This window comes from Anser anser (genome assembly GCF_964211835.1).
Source record: "Anser anser genome assembly, chromosome: 1".
In the NCBI taxonomy this organism is placed as follows: Eukaryota; Metazoa; Chordata; class Aves; order Anseriformes; family Anatidae; genus Anser; species Anser anser.
The window spans coordinates 24,020,936-24,037,723 of NC_139720.1; the positions used below are offsets into that span (position 1 = coordinate 24,020,936).

At 43.3% G+C, this 16,788-nt stretch overlaps 1 protein-coding gene across 2 annotated transcripts; it reads right to left on the bottom strand.

The window, feature by feature from the left end:
* Nucleotides 1-612: 612 nt before the first annotated feature.
* LMOD2 (leiomodin 2) lies at nt 613-11,710 on the bottom strand. Of its 2 annotated transcripts, XM_083852360.1 has the most exons (4): nt 11,303-11,710; nt 6,539-7,708; nt 1,384-2,739; nt 613-1,045 (listed from the first exon to the last, which is right to left on the bottom strand). In XM_083852360.1, the coding sequence occupies exons 2-4, from the start codon at nt 6,809-6,811 to the stop codon at nt 1,019-1,021; spliced, it is 1,656 nt and encodes a 551-aa protein (XP_083708486.1). In that variant the 5' UTR covers nt 6,812-7,708; nt 11,303-11,710; the 3' UTR covers nt 613-1,018. The 2 variants fall into 2 exon arrangements, with proteins under 2 accessions (XP_083708486.1, XP_083708485.1); XM_083852359.1 differs by lacking the exon at nt 11,303-11,710 and having other exon boundaries at nt 613-2,739; nt 6,539-9,177.
* Nucleotides 11,711-16,788: the final 5,078 nt, after the last annotated feature.

Sequence of the window (16,788 nt, forward strand, 5' to 3'; positions counted from 1 at the left end):
CTAGTACTACACGAAGAAGGGCTGCTCATGCCATTGCCTGTGATGTGATACCTCCAGCTGCACATCTCCAAAACATGTTGGCTCTGCCTCCACCATATCATGTTGACGATTCACACTCAGCTCAGCTGGTATCGTATGAAAGTCCTTTTCCACCTGAATGCAAGTCTGCTCTTCAAGTTTCTCTGTCTGACCTGGTCTCGGCACTAGGGTTAGTTCTGCCTAGATACAGTGGTTTGCACTTGTACAAAATGGAAGTCAGTTGAATAATTCTGCTACCCCTTAAAATATCCATGTTAATTTTAATGCCTAGTCAACATGAACTGCAGCTCTGGCCATCACCCACTTTTCCCTTCTGTTAGATTAAGGTTTAGGACCTGGTATGCAATACCGGTGGCCTGATAGAGCCCACAGCTTTATTTGAGTTGTATATAGCCTGACAAGCCATTTTCTTTTTCTCTGTTGGTATGGAACTGTACTAACAGACTCAGGTACAATCCTCCAAACAAGCCTGATCCATGTAGCTGAGAAGATTTCATTTTCTTTCCCGGGAGATGTTCCTAACGTTCACACAAACATCTGGCAGGATTTCACTCACAAAAACCCAAGACTATGTTTCTGTTTAAAAGCTTCAAACTGCATTTATTGTAAATTCATGGAAAAAAATAATGAAGAAACCACAGGTTGGTAAACTATTACATCTCAGTGTGAAGAAGTTGTCCAGTGATTTGCAATCAGATATTGAAAAGAATATCTAAAGAAGCAGCAATTTTTCAATAGAAATCTTATTAAATAAAAAAGAGAATTATTTCCATATTTACAGATTATAAGGCAAATGTATCCTTAAAGCATTGTTTAGTAGTTAGTGGGTTTATTTCTTTGAAAGGAAAAGGGAAACGGTTCAAATCTAAGAGGGTACTTAGGAAGCAGCTTGCTACAGAGTCTATTTTACCACTGGTGAACAGCCCAACAGCCTCCCCTTGACCACTGCTGTGCTCTGCTTCTTCTGTCATCCAGGCTTTCACCGAAGGGCTTCTGGTACCTCCACCTACGAAACAGGGAGTGGGGGAATCTCATTACATTTGATGTACAGCCTGGATGTCAAAATTCCTTCCTGAGTTGTAGGCATTCTCCCAAGATCCCTCTGCTAATCACCACCTCCCGTAACAACCCTGAACCTAGGAAAGTACCTCGCTTTCTGTCACAATCTCAGTTAAATAGAAGTCAGTGTGCTGAGAAAAGCCTAATCAGAGGAAAACCTCCTCCCAAGTATTTTACATTCACATTTCTAAGAATGTTTTTACTAAATATCTATGTACTAAAATTAATTGAGCTCGTGCTATATCTGAGCCACGATCAGTTACTGAAATATGATCTCTTACTTACCCGCCTTAATTGTTTTATGCTGCTTGCTCGAATTGCTTCCATAAGGTTGTCATGGAGAGACCTCTGTGGGGTGGAGGGTCGGGTGGAGGGTCGGGAGCCTTCTTCTGATCTTCTGTCTGAGACCGATTTTAGAGAATCTTTAATTTCTTTCAATATGCTGTTCTCATGTTTTTTGCTTTTTTTGCCTTTTTTCTTTTTCTGTCCATTCTGTAAGGCTTTTCTTGAGCTTTCTTGCTGCTTGATGACTTCAGCTATGTTCCTGGTTGGTGCCTTCTTCTCTGGAATAACTGGGGGAGGCGGAGGGGGAGGAGGGGGAGGAGGGGGAGGGGGTGGAGGTGGGGGTGCAGGAGCTGGCGGCTGACTTTTTGCTGGCGGTGCTTTCTTAGGGAGCTTTGGAGAGGACCAAGGTGAGCTCTTGGGTGACGTATAAGGTGAGGAACGAGGAGTCTCCTTCTGCAAGACTTTGGTCTTTGGGTTGATGGCTCCATCACAACCAGACTCTTGCTGCCGTTGCTCCTGCATACGCTTTTGCCTTTGTCTATCCATATTTCTTGTCAGAATACTTGTCATGCTCATTCTTGGGCCAGCAAGGTCAAAGTGGTATCCGAGCTTGACCAGAGTGGTGTTCTCTTTCAACAATTTAACTATGTCCATTTCCACCTGGCTGCCCATGATATGCCTTTGGTTGTGGAACCGTAACTCTGTTAGAACCTTGTTATGCTGCAAAGCTCTCATGATGGCCAGCACTCCTTTGCCTGTGATAAAATTTGACTCAATATTCAGACTAGTTATATGTTGATTTACCTTTAACATACCGGCAATTGCTATTGCGACATTGTCATCAGCGTGTGTGTTAGCCAAGCTGAACGACTTGACTACAGTGTTGTCCCTCAGGGCTTGAGAAAACTGTATAAGCATCTGTGAAGTGATGTTTTCAATGTTATTTAGATTCACTTCTGTGGTGTCTGGGTCATTGCTCCGAACTTTTTCCAAAGCATCCTCAATAACAGTTGGGTTTCCACACGGGTGGATGGCACTGCTTTTAAAGCTCAGACTGTCGGTGTCTTTCCCATCATGGCCATTGAGCAAATTTTCACTGTCCTTCGCACTGCTACTCTTCTTGTGTCTCGTATGGTCAGAACTCCTGCCATCCTCACAATTCACAGGTGTTTCACCAGCTGCAGCATTTTGCTTTTCATCATCCTCATCATCACTGTCATCTTCATCTTCCTCCTCCTCTTCTTCTTCCTCTTCATCATCCTCTTCAGTATATGCCTCCTCAGACACTTCACTGTTGCTTTCTGTGAAATATTCTTCTTGAATGTCTTCTGAATTGTCATCTTCTTGCTCTGATTCCTGAACAGGAATGCAGGTGTGGGTGTTAAACACGATTGCAGTAACGTAGCTACTGCCTCTTTGCACAAAAACAATTATCTTGAAACTATAGAATTTAATGCTGATAGCTAAAAATAAATCCCCAGAAACAAAGACAATTAGGGGAACAGAAAAACTGTTTCGGCACCTTACACCTTTTTATCATTACTTTTTTCATTTTCTTTAGAAAACAAATGCTTATTGTAAATTGGATTAGCTTCCCTGATGTCAAAGATTTCTACCAAGAGAAAACTTAATATAAGATATCATAACATGGATAAACTTCATACTCTTTGTTTGTTGGCATGTCTACAAGGGGCTATTAAACGGATCTGTATGGGTCCCTGCCAGCAGAAACACAAGACTGCAGTTTCAGAATGGACATGATATGTGAGCAACAAGTTTCTTTACTTCGTAAAGATTAGACAGCTGCGTCAATGCTCAGTCTCCCTTGTATACATTAGCACATCCAAAAAGGCTAAAGAATGCCATGACTTAGAATACAAACAGTGCCTGCATGTGTAAACAGGCATAGAGATGTGGAAGATAATATAGTATTATGTGAGTCCTGCAGAAAGGACTCTGGATGCACTAAAGGTGTTATACACACTTAGGAGCAATTTGGGAAGAAAAGATTATAACACATTCCCACAGGTAACAAGTAATTATATCAATAAACACCAAATCTCTTAATGTTTGCCAACAGCCGAGACTCTGCTCCTGAACAGTTGACACAGGCCAGCTGCCATACTGTAACGGGTTATAACTCATTGCCTATGCAACGAGTGTTTTTCTAAACCCCGAGGTTATTTCAGTGTGTTTGATGGGCACCAAAATAGCAGCTTTGGATCCACTTCTCAAAGTTCTGCCAGGTGTCCTTAGCAGTTCTGGTGGCAGTAGACAATTCTCCACGTGCAGGAGCAGCAAAAGGTCGGTAGCCCTCGAAAGCCTCACTCTCCATTTGGAGAGCTCCAGAAGCATGGCAGCATTGTGCAGGCCACGTACATTCACATTCATATTTTAGTCTTTGTAAAATACTAAGCGTGTACTTTGTGGAGACACAGTGATTCAGTTCTGTGCTTCTGGAAAACAGAATTGTTACTAACTTGGCAGATTATTTTTAGAAAACCTGTGTAGCTTTAGGTTTTCTTAATTTTCTGGTTCTAAAAACGCAGTGAAAGGTTAAAATAATAGTAATTACAGATTGCATGGTACCATTTCACAGTCTTGAGCAGTTTGCTGTGTTGGGACACACGCAAAGGAGACAGTATTTGTAGTGTTCACACAAGCCTGACTCTAATGAAACAGGTAATCGAACTGGTCCAGCCTTCCACTGCTGAGAGTTCAGCACATGCAGGGTTTGCAGGATCCAGCTCCATCACCCTGTGTATGGAGGGCTTGTAGGGTTCGGCCCCTGCTTCTCCTGCAGAGTCTGTGAAGGTAGTCCCTTAACACAGAAAGACGCTGTGCTGCATATAGAAACAGGGATGTGTTTATGCCAGGTTTATTATGGGACTGAGATTGGTATCTGCAGCTTCTGCGCGTGTATGCAGCTTTTAAAAGTTGAAAACATCGGTTATCCAGGAAAGCATCTTGATTGCTCTGCTTTTATCTACCCAAGCATATACCCTACAGCCTTCAACACAGCTGCATATGAGCAGAAGCTTGTGCCTTTGAATGGACTGCTAATATGTTTTGACGACTCTAGATTAATATAAATAAATAAAAAAACTTGATTTTTCTCAGAGGCACTTCTGAGGGTAAAGGAGGAATTTATTTTCCCATCAAATACATCGTTAGATGTCATATCTCCATACATCGTTAGGTGTCATATCTCATGGCAATCTGAATGATAATTCTGCAGCGGAGAACTCTGCAGATCTATAGAGGCATGCCCTGGTATTGTGGTAGCATTTCAGTACACGACTGCTGCCGGCAGCCTGCAGGGCTTCATCTTACCTCATGGTAGCAACTTGATGAAAAGTTAGGCCGGAGATAGTCAACACAGCGAGATAAATACCTCTGGAGGGCATGGCATTCACCCTAAAAGGCTATCTACAGGATGTGTGCCTTCTGAAGGGGCTGATGTCTTGCCACTAACTATAGAAATAGCACAAATAGCTATCTTAAATAAGGTGCCTAACTTTCAGGCAGTTGAGGGCAAAGAGATTGTTTTCAAGAAACACAGAAAGCATTTTCTTACTGCCTTCATTTGTGCCTTCGATATCAGCAAGTGAACACTTTCCTATTTATGGACACTTTTAGAAATTTTCTTCTCAGATCTAAAAGAACAAAGGCTTTTTCAAGCACTGTAATGCTGAGTTATTAACACCTTGTTAATACTGTACAGGCATGGGAAACCATTATATGACACAGAACGAGCCCTGTTCAGAAGGTTTTTGGAACCAACCAGGTTTCAGGTTCGAGGCTCATCTGGAAAAAAAAACATTAATCTTGCCATTCCGTTCCTTAGTACTTGACAAACAGGGAGTGAAGTCCACGTCTGCAAGCTGATACTAATGGTCTGATGACAGCTAGCACTCGGTGTGCTTGCCTACAAAGACACTACAACACCATTCACTAGCAGGAGCGAACACTTAACTGCAAAGAAATCTTGACTATTATTATTGCAAGCTAATTTTATCCAAGTGATTTTTCTCTAAGACAATACTTTATCTGATGCAGAAATGGCCTAATTAGATTTTCTTGCAAATGAACTGAGCTCCTGACAAGGCTGTTACAAGTTCAGAATTGCTTTTTTAATCTTTTTCGTATTTTTTTTTTATTTAAACATAGTAGAACATGTCCTCATAAGGCAGAACTTGGTATGGAGCAGTGCTTAAAAATCAAAAAAAGTTACTCTCACACCTAGGTCCTTGCTTTGCTTTGAAACTACATGGAGCTGTTGTGAAAACAAAAGCTAATTTTTGAAAGAGCTCAGTCTCACAGATTGTTTCTGCAAGGGCTCGGGGGATGCCAATATGGTCATTAGCTCACACAGAGTGCTCATCAGATGTTAGGACTGAGTCCTAGTTGTGCTGTTCATTTGTAGTTCAGGAGCCAGCATTTGCTAGGACAATTTTTATTCTTGTGGACAAACTGACGGACAAGCACTACAGGTTGTTTTGGGGGAACAGAGGTAAGTGGTTTGACTGGTCACCCTGCTCCAGGCCACTTTTTGAATAACTTACAGCCACCCTCTGATAACCACTGCCAGCAGCTCCTGAGCCAAGGATCCTCAGCAGCACCAAGGCAAGAAAATCCTGCTGGCCACAACACGGCTTCCTTCCAGCAAGCACAAAGCCTCTGGGATGCTTATTCAACTTCTGACATGCTATGTATTCAAAATCCTTTTCCTGATGTGCTTTCTAGGAGTCAATAATGATTGGTTTGGTTTGGTTTGGTTTGGTTTTGGTTTTTAAAAGCAGCATATTAGCTTTTAAACAAAATCAAAAGTTAACCAAAAGTCCATATCGCTACCATATAGCAATAACTTTTAACCTGTCCCTTAAAACTGTATCCCTGCCCAGTTTTTAACCATCAGCAAGAGTTTTTGCAGGATTTTCTTCTGCTCTCAGCTAAGTTTGTAATGTACTTCCAGAGAGGGTGCAAGAACTCTCTGAGCCAACACACAGTGCTTTAGCAGGCACAAACATATCTCCGACAAGGTTCTCATAAATGTTACAAGAGACAGAAAGAAAATAAAAACAGCAAGTGAGATCAGCCAGGGAAGAAGATGCCCTAACATTTCTAGGAAGCAGCGAACACCTCAGGGTCTTACCTTGTCGCATGCACCCAGCCTCTCTTTTTCCAAGAGTTTTCTGGTCTCCCTCTCCCAGTAGGCCATCAGCGCTTCCCTGCTGAAAGTCCCTGTGGGTGTTTTCTCTGTCAGACTCTTTTGCCGTTGTCCTACGGGAAGGTTACGGTCAGGCTCGATGTCCTCCAGCTCCCGCTCCAGCTCCTTCAGCTCCTCTTCAGTGAGAGAAGCGAGGAGCTCATCTTCGTCAATGTCCTCATATTTGCTAAGCTCTCTTCTGTAGCCAAAGGTAGACATGGTCCCGTTTGGTCAGGCTGGTACAAAACTGAAAGGATCAGGCATTCACGAGGGCTGGATCAGGCACGCCGTGTCTCGTTTGGTCAGCAACTGTTTCCCTGAGTAGCTGAGGCACCCTTTTAAGAGTGATCACCGGGGGCTTACGACAATGCACGAAGGGATGAAAGCATGCTCTGTTTTAAGCATCAGACGTCAGCTAGACATCTGAACAGAAAGAATGTCCCACCGCTGGTGTTTGCAGGTCCCTGGAAGAGGGGATTACTGACACAGTGACCATTGCCTTATTTAGAGCAGCCTGCTCGCGGGAGGGCACCCGCCGGCGGGGGGGCAGCGGGGAGAAAACCACGCTGGCCTCGCCTGTTAACAACAGGAGGAAAGAGCCGTGAAAATTCACATAAACCCGAGCTGCCACAGGGGCTGGGAACAGAACAGCCTCACCACTGCTCGCCAGAGTCCCGTTGCCTTTCATGGTTTTCTGGCAAAACCGCGCCATCGTCGCAGCAAGGCGGCTGCAGGAGGCTGCAGGCGGTGGAAGGAGGGGAGAAGGTCGTGGTGCCTGCACCTCGCCTTCGACACATCACCCAGCCGGATTATCTGCCGATTCTCCTTGCTCAGGAGTAATAGGGGAAGGATCGACTCGTCTCTTTGCAGCTGGTGCCAGATGCTGCTCCGGTGGAGGACTGCAGGCTGCTGCTGGCGTCGGTGGCATCTCATGGAGGTGCAGGGGCACAGCACGGCGCGGGCTTCATTAATGCCCACAGACCCTAGCAGATGAGGCCTCTAGTGGGCATTTTAGTTTATGGCCGTCACTCGCTGGAGCTGATGGATGTGCAGCTGGAGAGCACCCTCAAATTCATATATATGTTCACATGTGTGTATATCTATGGGTATTTTTTCCTGTATAGATATACGATAATGTATTTACACAAACACATAAATATATGGGAACAATGTACATATAAATATATGTAAGTTATCACGTCTTCTAGTAAGTACTATATTACTCTGACATTGTTTTTAGAGAGAGGTATCTTCCAATGTAAGGAACCACAGAATGAAAGCTTAAACTTCATGCTTTTTTTTTTTTTTTTCTCTTTACTAACTATAAATGATGGTAAACAAGCAAGGCTTTCAGAAACATCCAGGCCAGCAATATCTGCAAACCGGTGCTCTGAGAAAGAGACAAAGAGAGGAAGAGAGAAAGACAGAGAAGAAGTTGATTTGGGTACAAGGAAGTAGATAAATGATAAATGTTAACATTATAAAATGATAAGTCACGGTGGTTTTATTTTTAGTTGGTAAAGTCCGTATTTAATGAAAATGTAAGTGAAAAAAATTTGACCTATGTACTTGTCCAGTACTGCCTCTTTTTGATTAGCATGGATTGGGCACAAGAACTGACGTATGGTGTTTAGCCAAATTGTTTATAAAGTTTTACTATTGTATATATTGCTTTAATGGCAATAGAGAGAGGAGTGAGCATGATTTTCATGAACAGAGTTGGTAAATAAATTAGATATTTCCTTTCGTCATTTTTCTATGTGAATTTCATGCAGCTTAGCTCACTCAAGTGGGATGAAAGCTTAGAAGTCTTGGCTTTCCTAACACAGGAAAACACTCATAAATCAGATTAAAGAATACTGCACATTTGTAATCAAATTAAATAAATATTTGCAGGTCATTTGTATTCGCCAATCTTTTCATAAAATAAAAAAGCAAAAACAAGCTGCAAAAACATCAGACACAACAAAATTTGTAAGCCTCAGACTTTTCCTATGTTGAGAGTCCATAATACAACGTACAGACATACAACCACTTGACCTGTCTATTTACCGTTTTCTGTGTAGAATTCTAATTTTCAAAACTCAAAGAAACTTCAAAAAGTGACATGTGTTGCTTACTTTTCAAAGAATACTCTAAAGGATAATTTATTCCAGCCCTTCACAGCAACATGAGCACTATCTTCAATGCTACTCCTTGCAGAGGCATGATAATACATTGGTACAGTGATGATGTTTATCATAAGATAAGAATCTCAGTGATGTCTGTTCTAGCCAAGAAATAACAGAATTTAAAGATGTTACAAAATATGGGTAAGCTTTTCTATTGCAAATGTCTTCCCAGAAGTGAGGGGAGATCGGCAGAGTTAAATGAGGTTACAAGAGATTTGGGTCCTTTCTTAAACCTGTACATGTCACTCAGGGTAATTTAGGACCCATTCTTTATAAGGAAATGGACAAGTGTAAACACCCATGAACGCTCTCTCAAACAACAGTAATAAAAGTAATAAATCTGGCCAGTTGTACACACAAAAATGATGCTAAAACTGTAAAGCCAAGCACTCACAGATCAGAAAATGCTGGCATTATGTTTGTCCTTGCCTGCTGATGAGCGCAGAAACTCAGTGCTTAATTCCATAATTCTGTTATATAAAATTATACGCTTCAGTTCTGGGCCCATGAGTCCCCAGGACCCTTACTGCCACTCAGTGTGCAGGAGAGATCGTGCATATTTAACAAACAGCCCCTCAACATTTTGTCTTACCCTTGTTCTTCAGCATATCAAGATTACTAATGACTTTGTCTGTCTTAGAATGCTTTCAGAAGAGGTGGCAGTGTTATCTCAATTGAAAGGAGAAATAAAGAGACTTTAAGATTTAAAGTACTCCCTAATGTGCAGTGCTTATGGTGACATGTTTAGGATTTGCTTTTTGGGAGTATTTGGCATTATGCAATACTTCAGCTTGTCAGTGCTCAGCTCCTGTGGACATCAACCATTGCTGAAGCTGCCCACCGCTACAGTTCAGACCACAGGTTGTCACTCAAATTATTTAATTATGATTAAATTGATTTACCCATCTTCTCAGAGGAACTCTGCTACAAAAATAGGAGTGATTTTGTTTTCCTAAAATTACCATTCCTGCGTGAGACTTTTTGTTCTCTTCCCCCAGTTCCATTTCTCAGACATTATAAACACTCAGATTTCTGGGGGAAAAAAACAAAAACAAAAACAAACACAAAACAACAACCAACAAGCAAAAATAGCAGCCTGGGCATACTGTTGTACATCCCACACTACGTGCTCAATCACACAACTCTGACTCCGATATAAACCCTTCAGGAAGAAATGTTGTGCTAGCGAGGTGTGAGGTGGTTGAAGCGAGAGGTGGCACAGTGAACTTCCTCATATCGCAGGCAGCATGAGAGCAGAGCATGGGCTACTTGTAGTCCATGTGCACAGGTCTGTAAAGGCTGTGTTGACTGCTATCTAGGATAAATCCTCCAAAGTACTTTGCCAGCTACCAGCACAAAACCCAAAAACATGCCCCTTGATACCCTGCTGAAATTCTGTATGCAGGAAATAGCTGGTTTGTTTTCACTTCTAGGCCATGAAAACTATTCACTCATTCAAAAAAAAATATTGAAATATTTGCTTCCTTCAGGACAGGGGCTAACATGAGAGAAGATAGGAGCTGAGAGAGCCCATTTTATTGGAGCAGGTCTCACTTTGCCATTTCAAACATCTAGGGTGCAGGTTTCAGGCTCTGAGTGGGACTGAGCCCACTCAGACAGGACTTTCAATCTTTCCTAGGCCAGGTGACTTATTTCCTAGGTTTTAAAAGACAAGACGCTTCTAAGTGCTCATGTCCTTTTTTCCTTTCCAAGCAACTAAATATTTCAAGCAGCAGCCTAGGAAATGTTCTGCTTCTCACAGATTTCCACACCTTGTTGGCCCAGCTGTTGTAACGAAGTGAGCAACATCTGACGGGCAGCAGGCATCCCCGACCGGGGCAAAACCCACGGCTTAAACTTTACTTGCAGTCTGGTGAGCGCAGGGCAAACGACAGGAAAGCAAAGTGAGTGTTGTACAACCTTGTCCTCAGGCGTGGGACACGGCCTGTCCCCAGGACGCTGGCTATTTCAGTCACAGCTCCCGAGGACAGCCTGTCAGACAGATGCGTTGGCTTGTATCAAAACGCCGGCCCACGCTGCAGGAACGGGTCCAATTGCCATAGAGCACGTTAAAAACAATGCCACCACAGCATGTCTGGGCTTTCCCTCTCCCTCCCATTGGGCATTCTCACCCTTCCTCACCTCTTTCGCACCCCCATTCCTCACCCAGCACCTTCCCTGACCCATACCCCTCATGCAGGCCCCGATGCTCCAGCCCCAAGCTCCTCACTGCTGTGGCCTTCCATGCCTCCTTTCCCTGACCTCTCCTTCCTGCCCCTCATCCCACATCCCCTGTCCTCCTCCCGGTGCTCCTTGCTGCCTGCCACCCCCCTCCTGCCTCACACTTTTTTACTCGTCCTCCTCGTATATAAATTTCTGTATGCTACTTCTGCAGGCCCAGGTTGAACGCAGAGTCCAAACGAGACAAAGGATCGGCAGTCTGGCATCTAGGCAGGACGGGCAGGCAGACTGATGGGACAAGCTGTAGCTCTTTCTCCCAAGAGACCAGCATTACTTTTAAAAATTGTGCACACCGTACCGTTCTTGAAAAGGATGTGTCATCACCTGCATTTAACACTGGTATCAGCCCAGCAAATGGGATAAAGCGTGCACTGAAGGCATTTGAAGGAACAATTTTTCAGCTGCTTTTCTCTGTGCCAGATGAATCTGTTGTCCAGTCCATCTCTGCTGGTGTTGCTGTAAACGGGGAGTCACAAGTGAGAAAAACTTTTCCCTTCATCCCTGCTAAGGAAACAAAAAGTGGGATGAGTTTAAAGACGACCGTGAACCAAAACCAGTCTTTGCTTGGGAATCAGACTCGACAACCTAAACTAATGACAGATCTTTCCCGCTGACCCCCTGCAGCACACTCCAGGCCACTGGGAGGGCAGATTCCAGGTCCAGATTGTAGCTTAACAGCTCAGACCCACCACAAACAGCGATCAGCTTTCACTCAAAAACATGTGCGTGTGGACTGCCTTATGGCTCAGATTAGTTTTGAAAACAGCATTCCCACCAGCTGCTGGGAAAGTAACCAGAAGTCTGGAGAATGCTATAAACCACCAAGCCATGGGGCAAACGCTAATCTAATGCATTTTGATGGCAGGGGTGTTTGGGTTGCCTTGCTTATCAAGCAGACAGAAGAATCACAGAAAAATGTCATAGTAATGTCAAAGAAAAAGTCGTAGTAAAGAAATGAATGGGTTCTGGTGGTGCTGGTGATGGGAAGTGTGCAAGGATGTATCTTGGAAGAGGAGTCAAGAGGTGAGCCTTGCTGCAGGAAACCGCTGGGGGAAAAAAGCAACGGTGCAAATAACAACATTTCTGGACTAACAAATTCCTTTAGCATTTGATTAAAAGAAGGAAAACTTTCTAATCATCTTGCATCAGTACAATAAGTCACGTTCCATAATAACATCATGAGAGGAACCTGCTTATCTCTGACAGTGCAAACTATTGTGCTATTCTGTAAGTGCTTCTCCACATCCCTACTGACTGTCCATTTCCTCAGTGTCAGTTTCTGCCACACCAAAAAGATAAAGTGCTTTATACACAATGGTTGTCCCTGTGCTCTTGCTTTCATATAGCTGCTCGTATCCCTCAGGAAGAATCTCAATGTGCTTTACAAACATTGCCAACAGATTTACGAACTATATATAGAAATCATTTCACTCACTACTGATGTACAGACACTAGGGTGACCACAGCAGCTGTTTGGAATTACAGAGCAATATTGCTCAATGGTTTTGGACAAGAAGTAGAGGCCGCTGTATGGCAGAGAAAGTAGCAGAGGTACTCCTGAATGGAGACAGGCATAAAGTGGTTTTTACAAGAGCAGTTTGAATGGGACGCTGTTTAGGCATCTGTAGTCAGCCTGTTCTTTCCCAAAAAGCATGATAAAATATATAACATCTGCCACCATACGCATTACATTATTCATGGTGGTATTTGCAAATATACCGTAAGTTGTATGTCTAGGTCAGAGTATGTAGCTATTAAATTGTAAGTAATTACAAAAAGTGCATGCACTTAATCCTTTGTTGAACACCTCAGACAGTTCTCCTGTGTAGCTTAGCCAAACATACAGTTTGCCTTTCAGATAAAAAGAAAATGCTGTTTCTTTATACCCAGGGAGCAATACAGGTACTAACTTCTATAACTAGCATTTCCTTGATTTTAAATCAAGGTATTTTACCAGTGTGTGTTTATTAAGATATTTTTTTATTAAAAAAAAAAAAAAAAGATCCTAGCAGTATAAACAAACAATGTAAATCATAAGGAATGAAATACAAGCAGCAGTACTAAGTAAATAGAGACAATAAAGTAGAGAATTTATGTCTGTTTTGAAATAGCCCGTATTAATGACGATGGGAGTCTGGGCACTGTATGTACCATGCACAAATTATGCAGGCAAAAGTAAATAGTTTTCTGTTAGACTTGATCAAATGTAAAGATTTCTACTGCAAATGTGAATTTTGAAAATGAAATTAAATACTTTGTACCAGAGCTATGGTACCATATCAGTCTTAAGACTACTAACAACATGTTTTTACAGCTTTTCAGGAGTATCATGAAACACGGGTTCCTCAGGGAATACTTCTCCTGATCTAAGTACCTCTTTTGCTGGTGTGAGTGACACTTAAGGGAGCACTCCAGAGAGAAAATGTTTCCCATCGCAATATATACCTTTAAATATTTATACAGTCATTTGGTGCACTTACCCGTGTACTTCTTTCTGATTTATCCAGCATTTGTCTTGGTAAAGGATCAGAATGGATTTCTTTGAAGACTGTTCCGTGCATTTGGAGATAGACAGTGTGGGTTTGAATCAAGGTCATTGTCTGTAGGTACAGAAAAGGACTCCAAAGGATAGACACCTTGGACAGCAAGGTTCCAGTTTTAATTACTGCAGCCTAAACAATTTCCAGTGGAAAGGTCAGGGAGAGAACAAGCCAGAATAGAGCCAGTCAGGCTGAAATTCAATTTGGCTGGAATAATGTTTCCTGATACCAACTTCTTGAGCAGACATCTATCAGTGCCAAGGCTCACAGGGAAAGAAAAAAAAAAAAAGGAGGGGGAGGAAGGCTTTAAATGGCCTGACTCAGCAGGCAGCCTAGTGCCGTTGCTGAGTACAACAGAGAGGCAAAGCTGGCTACACAGAAGACACCAGATGAGGGCAAGACACTGTTCACCAGGCACATATTAAGGGGGTTGATGCAAAAGCTAATGGAGATGAGACCTGTTGTACTACAGAGATACGTGCTCATCAGTTTATGTCACTTTTCTCCATGCAAACCGTAGCTAAATAGTCGGCTACTTTAGAAGCCTTTTTCTGCCCCAAATAAAGGTCAGAAAAATCTCTTTACCTACCCAAAGGTAGACACAAAAGAGCACTGCTTTGTGACTGTGCTTTTCCGTATAAGACTCACGTACTATCAGGAATAATCAGAGAAAAGGCAGCTGAGGAATGAAAAACCAGAGGCAGAACACTGGCTCCTGCAGTAAAGCAGTAAAATTGTCTCCCACTTGATACTCAGAGCAAGGATCTGCCATGCCAGCTTCCCAGATTAGATGGTAGCCAGTGCATGGAAGTTTTATGGAAGGCATACGCGATATTATGGGCCCTAAAGGGTATAGCTGGTCATATAACTCATGGCTGTGGTTTGGTCCTTCACCAAACTATGAAAACAGTTACAGCTACAGAGTTCAACTCACTGATGCTGCAAAGGCTGACATAACCTGGAGCGATGGGCTGAGGTCAACTGCATGAAGTTCAACAAGGCCAAGTGCCGGGTCCTGCACCTGGGCTGCAACAACCCCAAGCAGAGCTACAGGCTGGGAGATGAGTGGCTGGAAAGCTGCCTGGCCGAGAAGGACCTGGGAGTATTGGTGGATAGTCGGCTGAATATGAGCCAGCAGTGTGCTCAGGTGGCCAAGAAGGCCAACGGCATCCTGGCCTGTATAAGAAGCAGTGTGGCCAGCAGGTCGAGGGAAGTGATTGTGCCCCTGTACTCGGCTCTGGTGAGGCCGCACCTCGAGTACTGTGTTCAGTTTTGGGCCCCTCGCTACAAGAAGGACATGGACGTGCTCGAGCGAGTCCAGAGAAGGGCGACCAAGCTTGTGAGGGGTCTGGAGAACAAGTCTTACGAGGAGCGGCTGAGGGAGCTGGGCTTGTTCAGCCTGGAGAAGAGGAGGCTCAGGGGAGACCTCATCGCTCTCTACAGTTACCTGAAAGGAGGCTGTAGAGAGGTGGGGGTTGGTCTATTCTCCCACGTGCCTGGTGACAGGACGAGGGGGAATGGGCTAAAGTTGCGACAGGGGAGTTTTAGGTTGGATGTTAGGAAGTACTTCTTTACCGAAAGGGTTATTAAGCATTGGAACGGGCTGCCCAGGGAGGTGGTGGAGTCACCATCCCTGGAGGTCTTTAAAAGAAGTTTAGATGTAGAGCTTAGGGATATGGTTTAGTGGAGTACTTAGTGTTAGGTCGGAGGTTGGACTCGATGATCTTGAGGTCTCTTCCAACCTAGAGAAATCTGTGAATCTGTGAATCTGTGAACCACAGTTGAATTCCTGGCTCCTTGGAGAGCTCATCAGTCTGGCGCAGCTGTTTGTGTCAGATTTTATGAGAAATAGAGACCAAATGATATCGCTGCTTTCAAACATTGTCCCCAAACTGATCAGAGTCCCTACCCCAGAGCATGCCTGAATCAAAGCCAGGGCATTTAATTACTTCTAGCCAATGTCGCCCATGGGTAGACATGCCATGGAATTGGGTTGCAATGGAACACCTAATAAGTCACACCCAAATAGCAGAGAAAATGAAAACCCAGCATTACAAGGGTTCAATCAGAGTCCAAATGGGGAAAAAATGAGTAAATTTTTTTCCTAGCCATTTATTCTTACAGCTGGGGCTGCCGCCTTCACTTCTTTTCACACATTTCCAGCTCTCACCAGCATATACTCAACTCCACAAAAGTAATAATCAATGATCTGGCTGCAAAACATGGGAGTCAAAAGATTTGTGTTCAGTTCCTAGTTTTGCCATAAGCATGACCCAGCTTCCTTTCTCTATCCAACTATCTCACCTCATATTCCATTTAAAACAAAGTTTTGCCCCTCACTCCTCCACTCAGTTCACAGGTGCCTTGAAGGCATTCCACATGCTTTCTTATGGTGTTACATTTCCTTTAGTATTCAGGAGGAAAAAGTCTTCAATAAATAAACATCTTCAATGTTGAGGGAAAGAAAAGCTTTAAAGCAGAATTAGGCCACCTTCTGCAACAGGCTCTCAAATAACAAAAATGGCCCAGAGGTATTGTTTGAAAGATAAGTGTGATAAACCTTTTAGACGTACCCAATGATCTTTTAAGGACTAGTCCATGATATTTTAAACATTTCAGGCAATACTTTGCCCTAGAGCTGAATGCTTTGATGCCAGAGGCACTGTAACTATTGCCTGAGGCGTGTATAGAGGCCTAAATATAAACCTTGGCCCATGAACTAAAATTACTAATGGAATTTGGCTCTAGCCACAGAAAGGGTTTAAAATCTCCTGTCTAAAGCCCTATTTGATCATGTTTCCTTTGCTTGTAGCAGTATAATGTATCAGTTATGTGACTACCCAGGTCCTTATGTTGTGGTCACTCTATTCACTGAAATGACCACTATTCAAGACTTATTAAGCCCATCTTTCTGCTTAGGAATTCCCACATAGAAATACCAGTTTATAGGTTATGCAGCATACATGCATTTAGACTGGTATATCCAGGATGCATTGGTCTGTGGAGCCTTGGCTGCAGACAGCCACGTTGGTTTCACCGAGCACTCGGCCCTCAGGCCACGCATGGGGTCAGCAGTCAGCTGGGACGTCCTACTGCCAGGGCCTGGTGTGGACACCACATACCTGGACATTTTGCACAAATGACCAAATTCTTCCCTTCCAACCTGGTCAAAATTTCTGACAAAACAACAGAGGACATGTCTTGGAAAACCAGATGAGTACTTGCCCTAGTGAGAGCAGAAGCA

Bases quoted from the DNA above. Each gene is read 5' to 3' on its own strand.
- LMOD2 (XM_083852359.1), bottom strand. From the start codon at position 6,811: ATGTCTACCTTTGGCTACAGAAGAGAGCTTAGCAAATATGAGGACATT. The intron at 2,740-6,538 runs GTAAGACCCTGA...ATTCCTGTTCAG, and splicing joins GGCTGGGTGCATGCGACAAG to GAATCAGAGCAAGAAGATGA.